Source organism: Marmota monax, unplaced genomic scaffold, assembly GCF_021218885.2.
Source record: "Marmota monax isolate L192 unplaced genomic scaffold, Marmota_monax_Labrador192_F-V1.1 WCK01_AAM20220418_F8-fsc00028, whole genome shotgun sequence".
In the NCBI taxonomy this organism is placed as follows: Eukaryota; Metazoa; Chordata; class Mammalia; order Rodentia; family Sciuridae; genus Marmota; species Marmota monax.
Window position 1 is genome coordinate 12,857,267 of NW_026694779.1, and position 12,088 is coordinate 12,869,354.

The 12,088-nt window shown below is 38.2% G+C and overlaps 1 protein-coding gene across 5 annotated transcripts in view; it reads left to right on the plus strand.

Annotated features, from left to right (window-relative positions):
* Positions 1-8,901, plus strand: part of Cntn3 (contactin 3) — a 332,030-nt gene extending 323,129 nt beyond the window's left edge. For all 5 annotated transcript variants that reach the window (XM_046425549.2, XM_058573015.1, XM_058573014.1 and 2 more), the window contains 3 exons: positions 3,721-3,833; positions 4,310-4,478; positions 6,927-8,901. In XM_046425549.2, the coding sequence (XP_046281505.1) occupies positions 3,721-3,833; positions 4,310-4,478; positions 6,927-7,027 (383 nt within the window). In that variant the 3' untranslated portion in view covers positions 7,028-8,901. The remainder of the gene's footprint in view (positions 1-3,720; positions 3,834-4,309; positions 4,479-6,926) is intronic.
* The last annotated feature ends 3,187 nt before the right edge of the window (positions 8,902-12,088 follow it).

Here is a 12,088-nt window from a genome sequence, read left to right on the forward strand (position 1 = left end):
GTTAGGCCCCAAAACATTTGGAATTGAGTCAGCCTATTCTGGGTTGTGTTTCTGCACAGAATAGAACAGTAAAATGAGAAGTCCTAGGAGAGATGCGCTGTCGAGATCCCCTGCCCATTCCCACTTCACACCTGCTCTGTGCCTTTGAAGTTCACAGTGCATCTTCAAAGCTCTATAGCCTACTGGCCGTATCAGTCACATAGGGCCAGTTCAGTGCAGTTCTGCAGGTCCGCACTCCTCAATGGCTTACAACTAAAAGAGTGTTTCTTTCCTACTAGTCACCAAATGTTGATCATGAGTGAGATTCAGACCTGATCTGTTCCATCTTCACTCCATGACCCAGACTGCCGGAACAGCCACCCTCACTGATGTGCTGGTCTCATGGCAGAAAGAAGAAAGGCCAGTTCGGTCCCCAGCACCAAAAAAAAAAAAAAAAAAAAAAACAGAAAGAAGAAAGGCCAGCCAAGCCCTTCCATTTTTTCTTAAAACTCCCTCATTGAAACCACCTGTTTCTTATTTGCTCATATTTCACTGGTGGAAGCATATCCGGTAATGAAGCCTGAAGTCCCCATGATGCCAAGGAGCAGGGTGCGTCCTCTCCCCAGAGAGGGCAGCAGGAGCCCCACAGCCCCACCTAATGCCAGGTAGAAAAGCATAAGGTCATCAGGGTCCAGAATTAAACAGAGCTGTTTTGAATCCACATAACACCCCTTCCTAGTTAACTATCTTAGGATTGTGTTAAAATTTTTAATTGTACTGAAGTATATTCATAAGTTGGAATTTACCATCTTGGCCATTTTTTAATGCACATTTGCAATAGGGTTAAAATAGGGTTAAGGGCACTGATGCAGCTGTGTGAGATGGTCAAAACCTTCTCCACTGCACAGAACTGAAGCTCTCCATCCATGAGACCAGGCCCCATTCCCTTCCCCAGCTCCGGGCAACTGCCATCCTACTTTCCATCTCTGAATTTTACTATTCCATGTTATCACATATAAACAGAATCACACAGTATTTCTTTGTATGATTGGCTTATCTCACCTAGCATAATGTCTTCCAGGTCCATCCATGTTATAGCACATGTCATGATGTCATTTCTTTTGTTTTGTTTTTGTTTTTTGGTACCAGGGATTGAATCCTGGGGCACTTAACCACTGAGCAACATCCCCAACCCTTCCTATTTTTTTTTTGAGACTGGTTCTCAATAGGTTGCTTATAGCCTTGCTGAGTTGCTGAGATTGGCTTTGAATCTTCAGTCCTCCTGTCTCAGCCTCTGAAGCCACTGGGATCATGGGCATGGGCCACCATGCCTAGATCTTCATTCCTTTTAAAGGCATATGCTTATAGCCCCCTTTTGTTTATCCATTCATGTGCTGATAGATTGTGAAAATGATTGTGTTAACCTTTTCATTATTGTAAATGAACATGAGTGACAAGTATGCATCTTTGTTTATTAACTCTGAGTTTTACAAATAGGCACCATGACAATGCAGGGAATTTTAAAAAAGAACATTCTGGAATTCCTAGCACATTATGGACATTTACTATGCGTTTGTTATTAGCAACAATGGAATCTTGAAAATGGAAGAAAGTTCATCTGGCCCAGAATCTCCCACATAGTGTCATTCTTCCCTGTCATAGTAAGGCAGATGATTATTCATGTGATTGTAAAATTCTAAGTGAAATACTAGTTTAATTTACTTTAAATACTATCAAACAATGTAACTAGCACATCCAGCTCATTATTATATGAATGTTAATGTTTAGAATGAGGCTGAAATAAATGTTTATACTTTTAAACAAGTGCATTTTTCAAAAATAGCAAAATGGTCAAAATGGAACATGTCTCTCTGGTGCTCAGGAAACACTGATATGATTTGAAAAGAGCTTTGAAACCCTCTATTTTTCCTCTTTCATTTTTCAGATTTTTTTTTCTTTTTGTCATTTCAAAGAGTATTCATTTCAGGCTGAACTCATTCAAGTCATCTATTTTGGGAGTCACACAAGACAAATCCCAATTTTCAGTCATATGTTCTGCCAGCCTGCTGTTGGGGGTCAGTGTATTTACCCAAAATTACTCAAACTCTCTATAACCTGTAAGCACCCATATTTTGGTAGGCCAAACCATGCTGAATGAAGGATGTTTTCTGAGCTGCATCAAATCAAGCTGTCCTTTTATGGTGCTGTCAGCCACAGGGAATCACAGGTGCTGGGAAAGTGTTCTAACAAGTGTGGGTTCATAGCATCTGGACTGGGCAACCAGAACATTCTCTCTAGTATTTCAGTCCTCAGCAATTGCCCATATGCATTCTTACAGATGTCTTATCACAGCATTGCAGTATAGACAATCTGAGCTGATCTGTTAGTATCACATCACAAAAATTTAAAGGCAACAGAACAGTGTTAAAGAGGACACAATCAACCAAAGAACCCACCAGGAGGACAGTCTTGAACGGTGTTATTGGCCACATAACTGCACATGAGAGCTTTTCCCATCTGTAAGTCCAGCTGTATTTCCATCCTGGCGTGAGTCAATGATGTTTAGAAATTCCTCTGGAGAGGTAATTGTTTATATCACTTTCCCATTACAAATTCAGTTAACCAAATCACATTCTGTGCTTAAATCCACAAGAATAAGATATTTCAGCATGTTTTGGGCAGTTGTGATGCTGTTGAAAAATGAGTAATATGTTTGCTGTTTTGTGATTGACAAGGAACTGAATCCCTAATGTCCCATCCATCCATATTAGGGAGTGCTTCTGACCATGTCCACCCAAGTCCCCCAGAACCAGTTTCCTCTCCAGGGTTGCTAAGCTGTGGGTCCATGTTTATAAACCTATGAGAGTTTCATTAATCCTCTAATGGAATTCTCATTAAATTTTTAGTGTTTGCCTTATTTTTCTCAAAAATTGATTTGAACTCAGAAAAAAGACTTTAAAATATGTATTCTCTGTGGCAATTTTTCACATGTGTAGCTATTACTTCACGAGAATAAATCTAAGTAATTCTTATTTTTGATTGCCTCTCATTTTGCCCATCTCATCTTACAACACTGGCTTGAAAATCATCCACACTTCATTTCATGTGACTTTAATCTGCTCCTTTTGCAATTTCTCTCAGCCTCTGTGTGTCAAAACAAATCCAAATGCCTGCCTTTCCTGGTTCACCCGCAAGCATCCCTCTAGTGGTGGATAAAGAAACTTGCGTCTCTGTATTGTCAAGCCTTCAGGGAGACTTGAAGTGCATTAAATCCTTAAAGTATGTGTTGAGCCAGGTGTGGTGGTGCAAGCCTGTAGTCCCAGCAGCTTGGGAGGCTGCAGCAGGAGGATTGCAAGTTCAAAGCCTGAGCAACTTAGAGAGGTCCTAAGCAACTAAATGAGACCTTGTTCAAGATAAAAAACAAAATCAAGAGATGGGGATATGGCTCACTGGTTAAGCACCCCTGCGTTCAACCCCTGGTACCAAAAAATTAAAGTAAAATAAATAAATAAAGTATGTGTTTAAATATGAAAACATGCAATTTCTCACAGTTTAATTGAAATGCCCCTTTTAAAGGAAGTTTTTCTCTTCTATTAATTTTTATTTTTCCTGATTCCATCTACATACCATGCCTTACCAGAGAGTCTCTGAAGTCGCCTCGGTGCTCAGCATGTATCTACTCCATGTAAAACAGTACTCCATGCTCAAATCAGTTTTAATTTCTCCTTTTTGCATTGCAAGCTCCCAGTCAGCCTCCTGGGAATGTGGTTTGGAATGCTACAGACACTAAAGTGTTACTTAATTGGGAGCAAGTAAAAGCAATGGAGAATGAATCAGAAGTAACAGGCTATAAAGTAAGTTGAATCATTTGCAACACTTTATTTTCCCTTTTTCATTTATACTTTGCAAATCTTTAAAAATTTTGATGATATTATTTCAGTAATCTAATTTTGACATTGATATCAAATTTTTCATAAAAGGGTATATTACCAAACTCTCTGAATTGTTAAGTACAGATTTACATGAAATAATGCTGCTCACATGGGAATTGTGGACACGATGTTTGTGCGTTGTGTTAATCAGCTTTCTATATTTCTAGCTAAGCTCCTCCAGGGGAGAAAGCTGCTCTTCCCCACCTCCTTGATTTTGAGAGCATAATGATCCTAGTGTCTGCTAATCCATAATCCAAGACCTATGCATGGAGCTGGGAATGTGTTTTTGTATTCTGTTGTGGACAGAATGACAAAAATAATTTCAGAGCAACGAGAGTATGTGAAGAAAGTAAAAGAAGGTAATGTAAGAATGAAGTGTATTTGTTCGTGCGTTTTAGGTATTCTATAGGACTAGCAGTCAAAATAGCGTGCAAGTGCTGAACACAAACAAAACTTCAGCTGAACTTGTGCTGCCCTTTCAAGAGGACTACATTATCGAAGTCAAGGCCACCACAGATGGAGGGGACGGCACCAGCAGTGAGCAGATCAGGATTCCAAGAATAACCAGTAAGTTGGTTGGACTCAGCTTCCCCTTGACCTGTGTCAGTGTTGTTAGCCACCAGGAGCCCGTCAGCCACTGCCCCTCCCTCCACCCACCCTTTCCTCCCAGCATGCCCTTCATGTGAACACAAGGTGATTTTGCAACATGAGCAAGTAAAACCAGGAAGAAAACCTCTAGAGTGGTGCAGAACAGGGAAAAATGTGAGCACAGAAAGGAAAGACATGGAAAAGTAGTTAAAAACTTCATTCATTTGAATTATTTCCCTTATTTAATGTACCTGTAGATTTCCTAGAATAGAATTCCGAAAGCAGTTCTCATGGGCAAGCCTGAACCCATGCCCTGTTTTTAAGACCTCTGATATTCCAGTTGTATGCCTCCTAAAAACTGTAGATGGATCTTATCAATTCTTTCAGTAGGAAAATTAGCATTGGCAAAGTCATGAAACTTTTACACGTGCCACACAAAAAAAGATGACATTTTTAAAGAAATCTGTTCCAAGTTTCAGAGGAATTTCATGCTCTTTCCTCTTAAAATCCTAATGAAAGCTATTTCACCATCAAAAGTACACTTTTAGGGAGCTGGGGTTGCGGTTCAGTGGTAAAAGAACTTGCCTGGCATGTGTTGAGGCACTGGGTTCCATTCTCAGCACTGTAAGTAGATAGATAGATAGATAGATAGATAGATAGATAGATAGATAGATAGATAGATAGATAGATAGATAAAATAAAGGTTCATTGACAACTAAAAAATATTTTTAAAAAAAGAAAGAAAGTAGACTTTTAGAGTGAAGAGGAACAAACCCCAGCATACATATTTTTATCAGGGACCATGGAAGAGAACTTGTATCTTCACTTTGAAATCCTGTGTCTGGAGTTTTCAGGCCTCAATTTAAGTAACACGGAGCCTACCCTTCATAGTTTATTCTACAATCCTCAGTGACGTAAATAACTTTGTTCCCTGTTTTCATTTATTGACTGTGGTTTAGTCTACATAGTAGCAGGTGACCAAGACTGAAGCAAGTTTCTTTAATCTTGAAAAAGAAAACGACTGAAGAAAATGGGAGAGATCAACCCTTACAGGAATTCTCTCTTTCTATGAAATCATAACCTGCCACCCTTGAACTAAAAGTAATAAGAAAATGGGGGCTACCTGTCTGCAAATAAGTATGTAAACAACTATTTCAGACTGCAGAGATTTGTATATCTGTGTGTGCTTCAGGAGACCCAAACAACAATCAGGTTGCTAATTGTTATTTGCTGAGGCTTTACAGTAGGGAATGCTCCTTGCTTCTTGCATTGTGCAGGGTGTCAGAGTTAGAATGACAGCGTGGACAGAGGGGCACTGTTCGAAGAAGCAGCTTCTGTGCTTTTGCAGGGACAGACGCCACCATGGCATTTTCAGGCTGCTGAGTCAAGAGCAGTCTTTTCGTCTGACGTCTGTGGACTTGCTGAGCTTGCACAGACCAGTGCCTGCACAAGGCAGTCTCTGAAAATGGAGCTTTCATCGATTGCATTTTAAAAGATGATGTCTTGTATTAAGTACAATAATTCATCTGCATAAAATAGAAACAAGTAGATTTTCCAGACATTTATCCAATGACGTTTTCTTTCATTAAACCATCAAGTTATCTGAAATTGTTTGTGATCAGGTATCATTAATGGCAAAATGACTAACTTGGATTTTTTTCAATTTCAATTAAAGTTAAATAATACTAGATAAACAAAGCTTAGATTCATTTAAGAAATCCTAAACACTTGGTATTTTTATGGATACCCTTGGTAACACCTATGTGTTACACTGATGGATAAAATAAGGACTTGTAGTCCCAGGTTAGGTTCATGCCATGATTTGATTTTGACAGGAAATGCATCACTTTTGTCTGCGTCTTAGTCCTTCAGAATGCTGTAAGAATACACCCTGGACAGGGTGTCTTATAACTACAGAAATTTAACTTTTCACAGTTCTGGAGGCTGGGAACTCTTATGTCAAGATGCAGCTAGTTCTGTGTCAGTTGTCAAGAGCTCATTTCCTAATGTCACAACACTGGAGCAAGGATGTCAATGTGTGATTTTCGGGAGGACATATGCATGCGTTCTCTACCACCCTGACTACCTGTTAATACAGTCCTCCTTTATTTTTTTATTTATTCTAATGAGGTCTATATGACAGTAGAATGCAATTTGATCCATTGTATACAATCGCAGCACAACTTTTCATTTCTCTGGTTGTACATGATGTAGCATCTCACCATATGTGCAGTAATACATGTACCTAGGGTAAGGATGTCCATCTCATTCCGCCATCTTTCATGCCCCCATGCACCATCCCTACCCTCCCTCCCCTTGGCCCAATCACAGTTCCTCCATTTTTCCCATGCCCCCCCCCACTATGGATCAGCATCTACTTATCAGAGGTATAGTCCTTCTTAATGAGCTGTTTATCATCTTTGACAGATATGGATGCAAGAGGATCCACATCAGCCATCTCGAATGTTCACCCGGTGTCAAGTTATATACCTATGGTACTGTTTTTCCTTGTAAATGCCCTGTGGTGATATTTATTCTTTTTTATTATTTACTGGAAAGTTCATTGGTTACCATAATAAGTGCTCTCATGAAACACAGTGATTATGCATGGTTTTTTTTCCAACTTTGTGTTTTTAACTTTCTACTTCATTATAGGTAAAATAAGAGTATAATAAAACAACAGTAAATCCTTTTAGAGGAATCTGAAATGCCTTAACATTTACTTGATAAACCAAAGGAATTTACATGTTACATACTGCAAACTTTTGATACAAATGTTCTTAAGCTATGAGTTTAAGCACTGCCTATGGATAAAAACCTCCGCCCCGACATACATACATACACAGACACACACACACACACAGACACACACACACACACACACAGTTTCTTATTTGCATTGGAAAACTCTTCATTTATTCCAAAAACTCTTTTCCAGTTATGAAAGCATTGTTTGAAGAGTTAATAAGTATCATTTTAAAGATTTAAATGATTTAAACCCCATGGGTTGAAAAATGCATTTAAACACTTACCCTGCTGGAAGGGGGTGGTGTTTGTGATTCAGGAGTGTTTTTGGAAAATGCTGCTCTGAAGCAGAGGAGGGTGACCTGGTTCAGTGTACTCACTACTAAATGGCTGTGAGACTTTATAAATCACTCTGCTCTCTGTACCTCTCAATTATTCATCTACAAAATGTGGAGGTAATAATAACCATCTGATCTGCCTCTGCCCCATAAATTAATGGTTAAAAGATAAAGAAGGACCCACGAAAGGGCTTTGTCACCCCAAATGCCATGTCCCTTTGCGAAATACTGGCATGAATTTCCCTGAGCATTTGAAAGTCATTTTCTAAACTTGCATTCCAGTATGCTTTTTCCTTCAATGATAGAAAACGGAAATAAGCACATTTTATCCTTTCTCAAAATTTAAAACAAAACTAGAACAGGAATTGTTTTCTTCACACCTGAGAATAAACTTACAGGCTTTATTAAAATGCAGTGGAGAAAATAAGTAGCACCCTGAATGTCAACCCAAATGTTAAACAAAATCCACACGATTCTTCCTTTCCAATTTCTGATTCCATTAAAGGACCCTCTCTCTTTTGGATGGCGGAGATTTTTTTTTTTTTAATGAAACTCACTGCCTATTGCAGTGAGTCAGGCAGGCATTTTAGTTCCTGAGTTAAATTGGTAATAGAACCACAGCGATGTTGCTGGCTTTGATGTGTATGACTCAGTCTTTCAATATGTGGTTTTCAAAGCATCCTTGGAGACACGGCTTCATAGCAATATATAAAGAATATATGAAAATCAGCAGATGAGTGTTAGTCATTCAAAATCAGTTTTTTTTAACCTCTTTCCTACCAATTTCACATTTTGCTGTAACTTGTTCGTCTTTCCAGAGATATCAGAATTTGAAACCAACAAACAGTTAATATCTCAAGAAAGATTACGAATTAGCAAAATTCTGATACCATTTTATATTTAGATTACATTTAAGATAAACTCATTATATACAAAGGAGAAAAGTATAACTTTCTCTGTAGTATCTGTATATACTGTATATATCTAGAAAAATATCTGAATGACGAGTAGATTTCATATGACCATTGTTATTTCCAGTCAAAAAGTGGGGAAACGTTCTCCAATACTTGTATTTTATTCTACATGTAATGGAGTTGTACCTTTTTATTATCTAGTAATTCCTATAATATGCTCCTATACTTTTCATTTTCAAGATGATGACTCTTGTTCCGTGTATTTCTAGCAGTATATCTCCATGAGATTTGGACATTGTTTCATATTGAAAAGGATGAAATTGATCTTTAAATTCCTGTGTGTGTATCCTATGGTTATCTGTATGTATTATTTTCTATTATTCTAATAAAATTTATAACCTTCAAGTGCTCCTGCATTATTCATTGTGGTAAAAGAAGAATAACTACCTGGAAAAGCATTTTGTTGCTGTGACCTAAAGATCTGGTAAGAACAACTTAGAGAAGGAAAAGTTTATTTTGGCTCAAGGTTTCAGAGATTTAGTCCAAGGTCGGTGGACTCCATAGGTGTGGACTGAAGTGAGGCAGAACATCATGGCTGAAGACAGTGGAAGAGGCAAGCAGCTCAGAACAACCAGGAAGCTCTATTCAAAAGGGATAAAACTTAACCCCCAAGGGCATGCCCCATGACCCATCTCCTCCAGCTGTATCCTACCTATCTACAGTCACCACCCAATTAATCCATCCAAGTGGATTGATGCACTGACAAGGTTACAGCTCTCATAATCTCATCATTTCACCTCTGAACATTCTTGCATTGTCTCACATATGAGTTTTGGGAGGGGACATCTTGTATCTAAACCATAACAAACTATAATAGCTGCACTGATGCTATCCTTTCTTGTATTTTCAACCAGCATTAACTTTTCATCTTTTAACAGGACATCGTTTAATTATTTTATACCCTACTGATTCAGTAAAATGAGCAATTTGGAACAGTGATCTCTACAATAAAGCTATTTCAGCTGTAAGGTGAAGAGAAAGAAAGAATAAAATTTACTTTATTTAGTTAAGATATCTAATTTCTTTTTTTTCTTTAATAAAACAGTTTTTTCCTCAAATTGTTATCAATTCATGACACTGTTCACAGACTGTCTCTTTGGTATCAATGTTATAGTACTATAACGCTGATTTTAGTACTATAAAAAGATTTTAGTTTTTAATTAGTAAGCATTCTAAATGTTATTGTTAAAATAAGGAGAATGATAACTAAAATTCTAATTCAATCATTTTCTTTCTTGAGGATTGAATTTGTGTAGAATCCAGTGAGGAAACTGTAGGGGTATGTGTGTGTGTGTGTGTGTGTGTGTGTGTGTGTGTTTAAATTTAAGGGGAGTTGCAATGGGTACATTTGTCTACCTGTTGAAGGGGAAATAATTAGAAAATATGCAGAGAGGATATCTCTAGCAGTCCTGTCCAGGGCTGATGGACATGCAGAATCACAAGTTCAGCCTGAGTCATGCTTCCTGGATCGTGGTAACAACTTCACCAGTCCTGATTGTGCAACCTTATTCAAGTTTCCTTGCTTCTCTGAGCTTCACTTTCCCTACAGGCAGAATGGGGACCATGGTAATGTTACACTCACGTGGTCATGAGATCTTTAGCCAATGAATTGAAATTATGGACGCTTCCTCTTACTGGGCTGGGAGGTAGGAAATGGAATGAGATGAGCAAATCTGTGCACTGGAGCTCAGCCTCATTCTTCCCACCAATAGGAAATGAGCAACAAGGATGGCAGAACCTGGTTTTACTTTACTCTTTTGAGCTCTCCTTCAATGTCTGTTTACTGAGAAGAGAGCTGTGATTCCAAGAATTTCTAGAGGATGGAGTAAAGCAATTCTGGGATCAGATTATGTTTTTTGTTAAGATGCAAGGTTGATAATGTTAAGTAACATAAATGTACTGTGTGTGCCAGACTCAGAGCTAAGCATTTACCTGTGCTAAGTTTTCTGCCTCTGATCTCACTGGGGAGGTTCTCATAGCCCACTGTACAGAGCAAGAAACAGGCTGAGGAAGATTAAGTGAAGGTCATAGTAAAATGGGGTTCAGAGAAGATTTGGTGCAACCCATAAGCTCTTAACATGGGTAGGCTGTTAGTCCCTCTTGAAATCAAATCCATAAGCTATAGACTCTGAGTAAGAATCTTCAGGATGAATTTGTGGTGTACTTTGTCTTCTATTATGGATCAAAGTTCAAATTAGGGAACTTGGGTATCCTTAGTTTTCATTATACATTTAAAAAACATTTTGGAGATGGCTTCTGCTGTTTTTCAAAAAAATTCTCCATTTCCAATGAAAACCAAACAGTATAACAAACATAAAGAAAATGTTAAAATGATGAGGATTGTATCGATTTTTTTAAATTTTAAATCCCCCCTGCCATTTTGTACTCTGATAATGCCAGCATTTTTATTAAAATGAATCCTAATTGGGTTTTTTTTTCTAAAGTATTTTACCCTTTTAAAAACTGAAAATTGCCCTGTTATTATTCATTGTAATTTGGATACATTTCAGCAAATATTGGAGGTAAATCAACTCACAACAGCAATTACAAAATTAGCAATTAGTAAATTGTACCATTCTTTCGAAAGAAAATATGTAAACAGATTGGAACATCGCTCATTTAAACTGTTAGGTTTTTCTGCTGTTCAAATGTAAACCCAGTGCCCTAATTTAACATGTCTTGCTTACATGGAGGAAGTAATTACCTTGTGAACTTGCACAGAATTAATGCACTGATAAGAGAATTAAACTTGTAAGAGAAGAATGCTTCTCTTATTCGTCAGTGTTCATTCTTTACTCCCGCTCTCTGCCTGTTGAAATTATCTTAGAGCCTTGATCATTAGTAAGTGGGAAAGAAAAAGAACTAGATACTGTATAATTGGGTATTACCTTGGAAATTTCAAAAGAAAAACAGGGAAATGATAAGGATGGCAAATTAGCAGACGTACTTTGGCATCAGACAGTAGAATGTGACAGACGCCAGCTAATAAGGAGTGCATCTCATGGAAACCCCATTGCGATGTCATCGCTGCATTGGCATTTCCAAAGTATCCAGGCAAAAAGGACTTTCCACCCAAGGCGACATTGGAGGATGACACCAAGATGCACTCACTAGCGTCTCTGTCTGAGGCACAGTACTCTCCTTGTACAAAGTTCATCTTCATGGGCTCAGTACCTACTTGTGGAATGAAACCAGTAAATTTCTCACCATTTCTTCTTACCCTCTCCTATTTTCTTCATTTTTTTCTTGTCTCCCATGCTGGCCCTGGAGATTATAAATGTTGATCAGTTGGAGAAGAAGAGTTATTATATACCATATTGGAAACAGTGGCAAACAGACCATCTGTACTGCGGAAGTTAACAGATTTGTGAAGACAGTCGGTCCCAGTGGATAATAACAATTGTTTCCAGATTTCTAGTTAGAATCCTAATCATGTCCTTCCATAACTGTGTGACCATAAGCAAGCAGGTGAATCCCTACAAGGAAAGAATCTTCATCTCTGAAATGGCACTAATGGACAGACATGTCTTGT